The sequence below is a fragment of the Carcharhinus amblyrhynchos genome, chromosome 29, assembly GCF_965287045.1.
Source record: "Carcharhinus amblyrhynchos chromosome 29, sCarAmb.v2.hapA, whole genome shotgun sequence".
Taxonomy (NCBI): Eukaryota; Metazoa; Chordata; class Chondrichthyes; order Carcharhiniformes; family Carcharhinidae; genus Carcharhinus; species Carcharhinus amblyrhynchos.
The window spans coordinates 8,007,205-8,021,629 of NC_137352.1; the positions used below are offsets into that span (position 1 = coordinate 8,007,205).

General features: G+C 44.3%; 1 protein-coding gene across 1 annotated transcript in view; it reads right to left on the reverse strand.

Moving 5' to 3' along the window:
* Positions 1-3,476, reverse strand: part of gig2o (grass carp reovirus (GCRV)-induced gene 2o) — a 31,146-nt gene extending 27,670 nt beyond the window's left edge. Inside the window, exon 1 of the mRNA XM_080214562.1 lies at positions 2,802-3,476. Within this exon, the coding sequence (XP_080070688.1) occupies positions 2,802-3,439 (638 nt within the window). The 5' untranslated portion in view covers positions 3,440-3,476. The remainder of the gene's footprint in view (positions 1-2,801) is intronic.
* Between the last annotated feature and the right edge of the window lie 10,949 nt (positions 3,477-14,425).

Below are 14,425 nucleotides of genomic sequence, written 5' to 3' on the forward strand. Positions count from 1 at the left end.
CCACCTTCCCAAGGGCAATAAATTCTGCCCTTGCCAGCAACACTCATACCCCAAAAATGAATTTTAAAGAAGGCACCTTCTTTCTAAAGGAATGTCTTACAATTCTTTTCCCTTTGTCACGCCATCATTTTTAGGTGCAAAATTGTCACAGTGGGGAAGTGCCAAGAAAGGTGGAAACTTTTCAAAACTCGATAAGAATGGATGATCCCGCCAGTGGGGGCAGCCATAAAACTCCACCCAATGCCTCACATGCAAGTGAGGACAGGATCCCAAAGCTGTTTATAAGTTGGTCCTTCATATAAATATGGATAAATGGAAAATGTTTAGAAATAACATTTTTTAAATTCATTTGTGGGACATGGGTTTCACTGGCTGGCCAGCATTTATTGCCCATCCCTAGTTGCATTTGGAGGGCAGTTGAGTGTCAACCACATCGCTGTGGCTCTGGAGTCATACGTAGACCAGGCCAGATAAAGACAGCAGATTTCCTTCACTAAAGGACAAAACCAGATGGGTTTTCCAACAATCATTTCATGATCATGAGTAGATTCTTAATTCCAGATATTTTTATCGAATTCCAATGTCATCATCTACCATGGTCAGGTTTAATCCCAGGGCCCCAGAACATAGTTTCTGGATTAATAGTCTAATGACAATACCACAAGGCCATCATCTCCCCTTATTCACAAAGGCTGTGTTCCTTTCCTGGTATCGCGCTGTGGCAATATTGAAGACAAGATGACTCATATTAAGATGACTCATATTGTATTTCCTCTGACATTACTTTAATGCAGTTTTACATTACAGACAGTGGTAATTTGCAATTGAAAAGGCAAATCATTGCAAAAAGTGGTACATCTTTGAAAATAGGCATGCAACGTAACAGTTTATTAAGAGTATAATCCTTATGAAATTAGTGTCCAGTTTAAAAACTCAGAGTTTAATTTTCTCTGATGGCAGATACATTCATTCATGAATGTCAAGTATGTAAAATTCTTTGGTAAACTGTTTAATTGTAACTAAGAAACTATTGCACTATTATGAAACATGATACTCCCTGATGTTCACATTAAATGCTTGATGTAACATTTAATTAATGTTGTTTCTCTTATTGACAACAATAGAAGGCAGTTTAGTTGTGACTGTAAACTTGATATTGTATATTGCACAACATTATTGCAATACGAAAAGACATCCACACCTTGTGTTTCGGGATTGTAAACTGACACTGAAATACAGTCTTTACAAAGCAGTTATCACAATAACTCAGGCCTTTGTGTGTCTTGATCTGGTACAATTCTCTCTCCTCCTCCTCTTGTTGGTACACACCTCCACACATGTGGCCAGCCATCCAGTGGCCATTCATTGTGTGTTCACATAAAATAGTTTAACCATGGTGGGCATCACAACAAGGTCCAACCCGTCCCCTGCTCATGCGTGGTTAGATGTATCAGGCTGGGTGGTGATCATGAGCAGGACCCCAGTTGGTTTTCCTCCTCCCGACTGTGAGGTTGATCAAGCAAATAGCAGCTTTCAGAGCATCAATCCATCTGAACGCAGTTATAATAGGGAATTGAGTCTGGAACATCCTGAGATTGTGGCGTAACAACATGTAGAATTTACTCTGTAACTCTTCAGGGAAGGATTTCTCGTGCTTGCATATGTGTCACATTTATAATTCCTTCTAGTCTGAAAACCTACCTAGAGGGCAATGAACTTTTAAGAAAAGCTCTCAGGGTGTTGTTGTTTTGCCCAAGTTAATGCACTCAATAACAAATCTCTTTGTACGCTCACTGCTTTTGAGCACATTGGCAAACAAGGACTGAGAATGGTAAGTGTCATTATGGTACAATCTCACTGTGTCTCACCATAGTTCACAGATAGGCAGGACTATATTAGAAAGTTTAACAAACAGCTTATAATAAAGGGTGCATTATTAGAAGGATGTTATACATCATTATTAGATAGACTGCAATCAGTGGCCAATATTCCAAGAGATTCTCAAGACGTATCAGTAAGACAGGTTTTTGCAATATAAAAATATCTGTGATGCAGAGAGGTAATGTCAGAAATTTAGTGGAAAGAAAATGTCCGTGTGAGTGTGTGTGTGTGTGTGTTTGTGTGTGCACATGAGTGTGGGTGTATGAGTCTGAGTGAGAATGTACATGAGTGTGAGTGTGTGTGTGGGTGCACGAGTGTGAGTGAATAAATGTGCATGAGTGTGCATGAGTGTGGGTGCGTGAGTGTGAGTGAGTGAGTGTGCGTGAGCATGGGTGCGTGGATGGGGGTGTGTGTGTATATGCATGTATGTATGCATATATGTGCACATCTGAGTGAGTGAGTAAGTGAGTGAGTGACTGAGTACACATATACATATGTATGTATGTGTGCATACGTGTGTGTGTGCATGTGGGTGCATATGTCCCATTATGTGTCAATATATGTGTATCTGAATGTGAAGGATGTGTTAATGAAACATTTGGAAGTTTGGGCTGAGAATTAAAGTCAGAAAACTTATTTCTCCAAAGGGAGTTAAACTGCCTGTGGCAAAATCAATTCCAATATATAAATGAGTCCTTGCTGCAATAAATGTGTTTCTCCAAAGTGACAGAATTGAAGGAAATGGCAAGCAGCTGGCAAGTGGGGTTAGACTCCGGAATATATGGCTCATTGGACGTAAAGACCTTTTTTTGTTCCTATACTCTTAATAATTAATAGAGAAGGAAAGTGCAGGACTGAGGAGACAAGTGATCTCATTCAGAAGTAATGATTAAAGAATGGTTCCCTCTAAATCTCTCTACTTGCCTTTCTTACAAACATGCTTTTTCATAAAAGGGCAGATGACCTTCCCACAAGCCCAGCACTTCTGAATTACATGGGATGAATATTTTTGGTAGCCACAGACATCACACTGATCCTTGACATTCACTTTCTTGGTCATTTTCCGTTGGCGTATCAGCTTCCTCAGATCTTTCTTGACCAGGTCGTTTGCGTAGGCGACGTCCACCACTGTTATCCGTTTGGGATCCCAGATGCAGTCTTCTTCTTTCCCACTGGGAATGGACTTCATCCCACAATTGGGTGGGACCCAGGCACAGTCGTAGCCATGCTGATGCCAGGTTTTCTGGAGAGGATGGTAATCCTTGTCTATTTTCTTCACTTTTCCAACCCTAACTTTCAGCTTGAAGACCACTTTGTCATTGTTCCCTGTTTGCAGCGGATACGCCCTTGCTTTTTTCACGTCTCTACTAACATAGACTCCTGGACCCAGCAATCCATCAATGGATGGTTTAAACCCTGAAATTATTATATCTGCGGCATTGTTTTTGTGGGTCCCATGGTACATGGTATATCCTCTGCCATTTTGAAGCTCTTGCCCCGATTTCAGGCGGCTTTTATCCTCATAGACGACCTCCCAGCCATAAAACTCAACGGACATTTTTTTTAAATGGTACTTATCGCCTTCCTTTGCACTGAGAACTGTAATAAAAAACAGTAATAAAAATCAGCTTTGACAAAGGGTCATCTGGACTCGAAATGTCAGCTCTTTCCTCTCCTTACAGATGCTGCCAGACCTGCTGAGATTTTCCAGCATTTTCTCTTTTGGTTTCAGATTCCAGCATCCACAGTAATTTGCTTTTGTAATAATAAAATACAGTTACATGATCTTGCTAAGGTCTTGTCACAGCCAGAAGCACGCTTCCTTAAGAAAACCCACAAGGGATTATGAAATGAGGAATTGGCATGTTTAGACTGACAGAAAGATTGAGTGAAACTCCTTTCAAGTACCTGAGCTATGTTACACATTTACATTGGCTGTATTTATATCTTAACATGACAAAATGGTCCTACTTTTTGGTATATTCTGTCCTTTCATTTCAGCATGTTTAGGGTTAAAATAAAATTAATTTTAAAAACCTTGCATGACCTTTCATGACCTCAGGAGTTCCTTTACAGCCAATGAGTTATTTTTGAAGAGTTTTCACTGTTGCAATGTAGGAAGCACTGCAGCCAATTTGTGCACAGCAAGCTCCCACATACAGCATTTCGACAATATCCCGATAATTGTTTTTTGGTGCTGGCTGAGGAGTAAATATTGGCCAGGACACCAACAAGATAAAGTTTTAAAGTTTATTTATTGTCACAAATAGGCTTACATTAACACTGCAATGAAGTTACTGTGAAAAATCCCCTAGTCACCACACTCCGGTGCCTGTTCGGGTACACTGAGGAAGAATTTAGCATGGCCAATTCACCTAACCCGCACATCTTTCAGACTGTGGGAGGAAATCAGAGCACCCAGAGGAAACCCATGCAGACACGAGGATAATGTGCAAACTCCACATAGGCAATGACCTGGTGCTGTGAGGCAGCAGTGCTAACCACTGTACCACTGTGCTGCCCCATGGAGATCACCCCCAGTCTTCTCCAAAACTCTGCCTTAGAAGCTTTAGTGCCCAGCTGAGAGAGCAAACAGTTTAACTCATCCAAAAGACGGAAGTTCTGGCAATGCAGCACTCCTTCAATACAGCGATGAATAATGGCTTCTTAAACATACCGTTCATTAGAGAAGGAAAGGAGAGAGTGCAGAATGTGGCCCTACAGTCATAGATAGGGTGTAGAGAAAGATCAACTTAACGTAAGGTAAGTCCATTCAGAAGGCTGACAGCAGCAGGGAAGAAGCTGTTCTTGAGTGGGGTGGCGACTTGTTTTAATAGCATTGGATGATCACCCAGGCATTTGTAACATCCCATTTCCCAGTCTCTGTCATCAGCACATTGTAAGAAGTCTGACAACACCAGTATTTACTATCAAATAAATCGGTTGGACTTAAACCTGGTGTTGTCAGGCTTCTCACTGTGTTTACTCCAGTCCAACGCCGGCATCTCCACGTCCTCGGCACATTGAACATGCTAGTGGGATAAGAGCCCTTTCGCTGTCTGTCATTCCCCTTTGCCAAAAATCATCTCATTTCTACCTCCTTCTCAATAGTTCAGCAGAGACACGGACACCCGCTCTGTCCTTTCTCTCTGTTACGCCCTTCCCCATTCGCTGCTTGAGCAGATATGTACACGGAAATCAATCAGCCAATTTCAATATCCTTTCTGCTGCCAACCTTTAAACGGATCGATTCCTCGCTAAGTGGGGGGAAAACGACAGTCATCTGTCTTCGCAAAATCACCAGTGAAATTATGTCGGCCGAAAGTCAGAATTAAAACCCATTACCTCTTGTCCCGGCCTCTTCTCCCGACACTATTCAGAAACAGAAATCGGAAGTTAAATTTTGCGAAGGATAACCCTTCACATGCCAAGGTTGCGTAATTTTGGGCCAATGCCACTTGATTTACATAACTCCCGAATCACATTCCCCCCCAGTGCTCCGATAGACTTTTTTCCCTGAATTGTGGCTTTATCTTCTCGACAAATGGTGGTTTAATTTTATAAATCCCAATTTCCCCCAGCAGGGTACATTCAGGTGTTCAGTTAAAGTTTATTTACTAGTGTCACAAGTAGGCTCACGTTAACACTGTAAAAATCCCCTGGTCTTTCTTTAAAGTTTATTTATTAGTGTCACAAGTAGGCTCACGTTAACACTGTAAAAATCCCCTCGTCTTTCTTTAAAGTTTATTTATTAGTGTCACAAGTAGGCTCACGTTAACACTGTAAAAATCCCCTAGTCTTTCTTTAAAGTTTATTTATTAGTGTCACAAGGAGGCTAACATTGACACTGCAATGAAGTTACTGTGAAAATCTCCTAGTTTTTTTAAAGCTTATTAGTCACAAGTAGGCTTGCATTAACACCACAATGAAGTTACTGTGAAAAGCCTCCAGTCTTTCTTTAAAATTTATTTATCAGTCACAAGTAGGTTTACATTAACACTGCAATGAAGTTACTGTGAAAATCCCCTAGTCGCCACACTCCAGTGCCTGTTGAGGTACACAGAGGGAGAATTTAGCTTGGCTGATGCACCCAACCAGTACGTCTTTCCGATTGTGGGAGGAGACCCACACGGACAATGTGCAGAGTCGGCACAGACAATGACCCAAGCTAGGAATTAAACCTGGGTCCCTGGCGCTGTGGGGCAGCAGTGTTAACCACTGTGCCACCGTGCTGCCCATATGAGTGCAAGAATGTTTCCTCGGGAAACTTCAGTTATGAGGATAGATTGGAGAGGTTGGGACTGTTCTCTTTGGGGAGGAGAAGGCTGACAGGGGATTCGGTAGAGATGTCCAAAATCATGAGGGGGCTGGACAGAACAGATAGAAACTGTTCTCGTTCATAAAAGGATCAAGAGTGAGAGGGTGCAGATTTAAAGAGATTTGCATCCTTCTGAATCTATGTTATCTATCCAGATTGCTTACCCATTTCTACAGATCACATCCCTTTACTCTTTCAAGACCCTCCTGAAAACCCACCTCCAAACTAATGCCCACCTGCTCCTCTGGCTCTGCGTGCATTTTTAATATCTTCTCAGTGAAGTGCTTTGCGATCTTTCTACTGTGTGAAAGGTATTTTACAACATCAGTTGCTTTTGTTGCAGTATGTTGTGGCCTTTCTGTTAATTGCATTCACTTGTCCTTTGTATTCCCAAATAAACAAAGATGCTTAAATAATGCAAGTGGCTGTTATTCCACTTTAATCAGTTAGTGGATAATTGAGCTGTCGAATACTTCACTCTGTCCGGAGAGGAAATTGATTGCCCGTAAGAATTTGCCTGTCAATTTTGACATCTCCAAAATGCTCATTGATTTAAAAATTATATTTGAAAATGTAAATGCCAGAAATCTGAAATAAAAATAAGTAATGCATAAAATTAACTGCATCTTAGTAACAGTGAGAAGACATTTAAAGTTTATTTATTAGTGTCACAAGTAGGCTTACATTAACACTGCAACGAAGTTACTGTGAAAATCCCCTAGTTGCCACACTCTGGCACCTGTTCGGATACACTGAGGGAGAATTTAGCACGGCCCATGCACTAACCAGCATATCTTTTGGGCTGTGGGAGGAAACTGCAGCACCCAGAGGAAACCCACACAGACACGGGGAGAACATGCAGACTCCACACAGACAGTGACCCGAGCCAGTAATTAAACCCAGGCTCCTGACGCTGTGAGGCAGCAGTGCTAACCACTGTGCCACCATGCTGCACTGTGCTGTGGACTATGTAATTCCGTCACAATTAGAAGTGTAAGTTTTCAGAAAATGCTTTCAATTACAAGAGAACAGCATCAAAATAGACCTCCATGTATTTTCCTTTCGATTCACGCAGAGGATGTGGGCATTGCTGGTCAGGCCAACACCAATTGCGCCGTCAGGATCTTCCAGTCCCGCTGGAGGCGATACTCTGTGGTGGCAGGCTCCCCGGCAGTGGGATGGTCAAGCCACACAATACAGTGTAGACATTGGCAGGACCAGAAGATCCCGCTAGTGGCCGATGATAAGCAGCCCCTGCCGCTGGAAAACATGGCCACAAGCTAGGGGAGAAATGGTAAATCCTGTCCTTGGTCTCTGAAACATGAGCTTGCCTTTCCCCTTTAAGTTTTCTTCAAAATTTATTTTTTAGTATCACAAGCAGGCTTCCATTCACACTGTAATGAAGTTACTATGAGAATGCCCTAGTTGCCACACTCCGGCACCTGTTTGCATACACTGAGGGAGAATTTAGCACGGCCAATGCACCTAACCACCTCGTCTTTCAGACTGTGGGAGGAAACCCACACAGACACAGGGAGAACGTGCAGACTCCACACAGACAGTGACCCAAGTGGGAATCGAACCTGGATCCCTTGTGCTGTGAGACAGCAGTGCTAACCACTGTGCCACCCACTTCTCAGATGTTGAAAGGCCCTCTGTGCCTTTCCTGGTTTTATTGCCAGTTCTTATGCGAGGAACCAGGAGGCCTAATAGTAAAACTGGAACTGGACCATTCAAGGACAGTGTCAAGAATAACGGATAGTGGAAATCTGGAACTCTCTTCATCAACAGAAGAACTGCTGAGGATGGAGGGGGTGCAGTGGGGAATCAATTAAAGAATTTCAATTCTGAGATGGAGGTTTTTGCTAGCCCAGGATCATTCTAGGTTACAAAACCAAGATAGCAAGACGGGACTAAGATTCCAACTCCAGTGGAACAGGCTGGAGGGATTGAATGGCCTACTGCTGCTCCTTGTTTCTCAGTTGTTGAGAAGCCATTTCCATCATTACTAATACCCACTGCCTGAAGCATCAACTCTGGTTTTCTCACCTCAGTCGCTGTTTGACCTCCTGAATAACAAAGAGCAAAGAAAATTACAGCGGAGGAACAGGCCCTTCGGCCCTCCAAGCCTACACTGACTGTGCTGCCCGACTGAACTAAAACCCCGACCCTTCCGGGAACCATATCCCTCTATTCCCATCCTATTCATGTATTTATACTGGCACTCTAAAAGTCACTGTTGTATCCGCTTCCACTATCTCCCCGGTTCCAGGCACCCGCCACCCTCTGTGTAAAAATCTTGCCTCTTAGATCTTTAAACTTTGCCCCTTGCACTTTATACCCATACCCACCCGTAGCATTTTCTGTTTCTGTTGCAGATTTCCAGCAGCCGCAGTATTTTGCTTTTGTTTCGCAATTGCTGCTGGATTTCATGACTGTAAAGTGGGGACGCGAGCAATTTACATCGAATCAATCCACTTGATATCATGGTTTACAGCCAATGGCATGAATTTTTCAGATGGCGTGAGTTTTTTGGATGGTGAGGTCTCGTTTTGCAGCGGGAAGCACAGGCCTGCTGACTCCGAATGCACCACAGCCAATTCACACTCAAATCAGTGTTAACTAGCCAGAGGCTGGCCTGCAGATTGACGGTCAGATTGGTTCCCCAGCCTTTGCAGTAAAAATACAGAAGCGGGCAGAAGAGGAAATGCAAGAGGATGCCTGAGGCTAAGTCCAAGACAATGCAAGCCCAGGTCAGTTCAGGGGGAAGGATAGAGGAGGCCTTGGGCAGCGCAAAGGAGGCAATCAGGGTCTCGGGAGAGAAACCAGGTGATGCAGGTTGTGAGGGGTGGGCCAGTGGCCACTGAACCTTAATGGATGGGGGCAGATGATTTCAGAAGGGGGCTTCTGATGGAGACACCATTTCCTTCCCTTCCCTTCCTTTCCCATTCCTTCCCTTCCCATTCCATCCTCTCCCTTCTATTCCCTTCCCTTCCCATCCCTTCCCTTTCCTTCCCATCCCTTCCCTTTCCCGCCCATCCCTTCTCATCCCATTCCTTTTCTTCCCTTCCCATCCCTTCCCTTCCCAACACTTCCCATCCCTTCCCTTCCCTTTCATTCCCTTCCCTTTCCTTCCCATCTCTTCCCTCCCCTTCCCTTCCATCCTTTCCTTTCCCTTCCCTTCCATTCTCTTCTCTTCCTTTCCATCCCATCTCATCCCTTCCCTTCCATTCCCTTCCCTTTCCTTCCTTTCCCACCACCAATCTAACTCTGTTGATTTTCTGCCTTCCCCCTTGCAAGTTCAATCCTCCCATCAGCCTAAATGTTGAGGCCAGGTGGGAAAAGGCCCTTAAGTGGCCTCAATTGGAACAAGAGAAAGCTTCCCATCCAAGGTCTTCACACCCCATTGTAAAATCACCGGATGATCAGGATGGACAGGGACCCAGAGTGAATCCTCTCCCTTCAACTTCCTGCTTCCCGGACCTAAAATTCCACTGGGAGTAAATTTCTAGCCACCCCTATAAGAATAAGATGGCAACAGTATAGGAGGTGGTGGCCTAGTGGTATTATCGCTCAACTATTAATCCAGAAACTCAGTTAATGTTCTGGGGACCTGGGTTCAAATCCCACCATGGCAGCTGGTGAAAATTGAATTCAATAAAAGATATTTGGAATTAAGAATCTACGGATGACCATGAAACTATTGTCAGTCGTTGGAAAAAAAACCCATCTGGTTCACTAATACCCTTTAGGGAAGGAAATCTGCTGTCCTTACCTGGTCTGGCCTACATGTGACTCCAGGGCCACAGCAATATGGTTGACTCTCAACTGCCCTCCAAGGGCAACTAGGGATGGGCAATAAATGCTGATGTGGGAATGCTGGCGTTGGACTGGCGTAAACACAGTAAAAAGTCTGACAACACCAGGTTTTAGTCCAACCGATTCATTTGATAATACTCACAAGCTTTCGAGGGGACTGCCTCTTCGTCAGGTGAATGGAGAGTTCTGGCCTCAGACAGTCCCCTCGAAAGCTTGTGAGTATTATCAAATAAATCGGTTGGACTAAAACCTGGCGTTGTCAGACTTTTTACAATAAATGCTGGCCAGCCAGCAACATCCATGTTTGATCTGAGTTAATTTATTACTGTCACAAGTATTAGCATATAGTGAAAAGTATCATTTCTCGTGAACTATACAGACAAAGCATACCATTCATGGAGAAGCGTGGAGGGATATGGGGAGAAGGCCTGGGTGGGATTGTGGTCGGTGCAGATTCGATGGGCCAAATGGCCTCTTTCTGCACATAGATTTCTATGATTCCATGAAGGATACAAGAGAATGCAGAACATACTGTTAGAGTGATAGCTACGGTGTAGAGAAAGATCACCTTAGTGCAAGATAAGCCCATTCAAAGGTCTGATGGCAGCGGGGAAGAAGCTGTTTTTCAGTCAGTTGGTACGTGATCTCAGACTTCCGTATCTTTTTTCCAACAGAAGGAGGTGGAAGAGAGTACATCCGAGGATGTGGGGTCTTTAATTATGCTGGCTGCTTTGCTGAGGCAGCAGGAAGTATGGACAGAGTCAATGGATGGGAGGCTGGTTTGTGTGATGGACTGGGCTGCAATCATGACCTTTTGTAGTTTCTTGCGGTCTTGGGCAGAGCAGGAGACATAGCAAGCTGTGATGCAACCAGAAAGAATGCTTTCTATGGTGCCTCTATAAAAGTTGCTGAGAGCCAGAGCTGACATGCCAAATTTCCTTAGTTTTCTAAGAAAGTAGAAGTGTTGGTGGGCTTTCTTAACTATAGTGTCGGCATGGGGGGGGAGCCAGGACAGGTTGTTGGTGATCTGAACACCTGAAGCACTCATGTCCCACGAGTGAATAAAAAAGAGGAAATATTGATTTAGTGCCAAATTGTTTGCCAAACAGGAAGCTACGTGAATCAATTGCTGCTTTAAAGGTCACAGTGCAAGCTTTGCAAATTGCAGCGTGTGTTAGGGACGGCGAGTGTTACATGAAGTGTTACATCTTTCTTCCTGTGGAGCCCCAAAACCTGTGAACAAAGACAATATGTGCCGAAGGGAATAAATAAACTCAAAACTGCAATGAGATAAATATCTTACGAAGTGATATAACTTTAAGTGGTTTTTTTTAAAATGGCATTAATTGAATGGCTCAATCTGCGAGCCAATGCATACACGATGGGCTGAGTCACCTTCTTTTGCACCGTAAAGACTCTGTGATTCTGTTTTAAATGTCGAACGAGCATTTGTCACAAAATGGTAAAATGGAGAAGGGCAGTTGAAATAATTAAAACATCGATTGCAGTGTTGTCTTGTAGCACTGTTTATTCAGCATGTGAGGACTAATTTCGATAATCTTACAGCATCATTGCGCTTGATAATGAACAGAGGGTGGAAATGAGTCTTGGATTAGAATCATTGAGTGTTACAGCACAGAAGGAGGCCTTTTGGCCCATTGGGGCGGTACCTGGCTTTTTGTAAAAGATATTTAATTCGAGTCCTGCTTTTTCCTCATAACCCAGTAATATTATTTTTCAACTATTTATCCAATTTCTTTTTGAAGATAATTACTGTTTTTAACCAGCTTTTCAAACAATACATTACAGACTATAATAGTTCCCCTCATCTGATGATGAGTGGCACAGTGGCACAATGGTTAGCACTGCTGCTGCCTCACAGCGCCAGGGATCAGGGTTCGATTTCTGGCTTGGGTCATTGCCTGTGCAGAGTCCGCATGTTCTCCCCGTGTTGGCATGGGTTTCCTCCGGGTGTTCCGGTTCCCACCCACAGCCCAAAAGATGTGCTGGTTAGGTGCATTGGCCATGCTAAATTCTCCCTCAGTGAACCCGAACAGGCACCAGTGACAAGGGGATTTTCGCAGTAACTTCATTGTAGTGTTAATGTAAGCCTATTTGTGACAATAATAAATAAACTTTAAATCTGTATCGTCTGGCTACCGAGCATAATGCCACATGGGAAGTTTATCTCTATCTGTGCTATTAAAATTCCTCACAGTTTTGAACACTTCTGCGTTCTCTCTGAATGGATATTGAGATGGCATACAACCTTATTAAGGTTTATAAAATTATGAGGGGAATAGATAGAATGAACACACACAGGGCCCTATTTTACCATTTTGATCCTAAGTGCTGAGCGGACTTGAAACAGGGGGTGTTTCAGATCCAACTTTTAGACCCGTTCTCAGGCGTCCCCATACACACTCTGTCTGAAAAAATATCAGCAATTCTGGATCGCGCTGCAGAAGCCTGTGGGCGGGGCTTAACGAGTCCAAAATCCTGCAGCTCCAATTGGCATCTCCAACTGCGCATGTGCAGAAAAAATTGATCGAATGCAGGTTCCCCTGCCACATTGTTCCCGGGGCAGATACTGCCTCCTCCTGGCTCCCACAGACATTAAGACAATTTAAATGCGTGCAAATACCGTCACGCCTGTTTTGGGCACGTACCAATCGCAGCCATTTTCGGGCCTTGATAAAGAGGGAAACCAGTGCGGAGGCGAGGGTAGATCGTGCTACTCACCTCACGCCCTACTTTACCAAGTTTTTGTGCCCAGAAAATGGGCACAACTTGATGGCAAAATCAGGCCTTTTCCCCAGGGTACATAGAACATAGAACATAGAACATTACAGCGCAGAACAGGCCCTTCGGCCCACGATGTTGCGCCGACCAGTTAAAAAACAATGACCCACTAATCTAAACCAATCCCTTTTCGTCCATAAACCTATCCACGGATCTCTTAAACGCCCCCAAACTAGGCGCATTTACAACTGCAGCAGGCAGGGCATTCCAATCCCTCACCACCCTCTGGGTAAAGAACCTACCCCTGACATCCGTCCTATAACTACCACCCCTTAATTTAAAGCCATGCCCCCTCGTGTTAGCTTTCTCCATCCGAGGAAAAAGGCTATCACTATCCACCCTATCTAAACCTCTAATCATCTTATATGTTTCAATAAGATCCCCTCTTAGCCGCCTTCTTTCCAGCGAAAACAACCCCAAATCCCTCAGCCTCTCCCCATAGGACTTCCCCTCCATACCAGGCAACATCCTGGTAAACCTCCTCTGCACCCTCTCCAAAGCCTCCACATCCTTCCTGTAATGTGGGGGCCAGAACTGCACACAGTACTCCAAGTGCGGCCGCACCAGAGTTGTGTACAGGGTAGGGGAATTGAAGACTGGAGGGCATAGGTTGAAGGTGAGAGGGGAAAGATTTAAAAGGGGTCTGAGAGGCAACTTCTTCACGCAGAGAGTGGTGCGTATATGGGATGAGCTTAGAGAAAGTGTTTGAGGCAAGTTCAATAGCAACATTTAAAAAACATTTGGACAAGCACATGGATGGGAAAGAATTAGAGGGATATGGGCTGAATGTGGGCAATTGGGACTAGCTGGGAGGGCACCATGGAGGGCATGGACTGGCTGGTCCAAACTGCCTGTTTCCATGCTGTATTGCTCTGACTCTGTGACTCTAATACAGCAAACAGCATCAATGAGGAGGTACAGCAAGGGGAAGCAAAGGAAATGTAGTGCTTTGTTGTTCCACTAGAGGTCCTCAGTTCCATAGGCCATGAAGTTTAATTTGTGATGGTGTGCGAAACTACTCACTCAGGGGAGTTGTTGTGGAAACATGTCCACTTAGACATGTGCATGTTGTCTTCTAGAGTTACAGATGAATGATAGAATCATAGAATCCCTACAGTGCAGAAGGAAGCCATTCGATCCATCGACTCTGCACCAACCACAGCCCCACCCTGGCCCTAACCCCATAACCCCATGCATTCATCCTTGCTAGTCCCCCTGACACCAAGGGGCAAATTAGCATGGCCAATCAAGCTAACCATACATCTTTGGACTGTGGGAGGAAACTGGAGCACCCAGAGGAAACCCACACAGACACGGGGAGAATGTGCAAACTCCACACAGACAGTTACCCAAGGCTGGAATTGAACCCAGTTCCCTGGCGCTGTGAAGCAGCCGTGCTAAGCACTGTGTCACCGTGCCGATGGTAGATGATGGTAGAGGCTCTCACATTCTCGCCATCACTTGATCAGGAACCACTGCTGTTTTTAACCATCTCCCACTGGCGTGTGTTGGAAGGATTTACAGATTGTTATTCAGCCTGCTTGGCTGCATTATGACATGAACACACCTTGCTTGGCCAACAGGACGTGGGGTGGGACTCAAGCC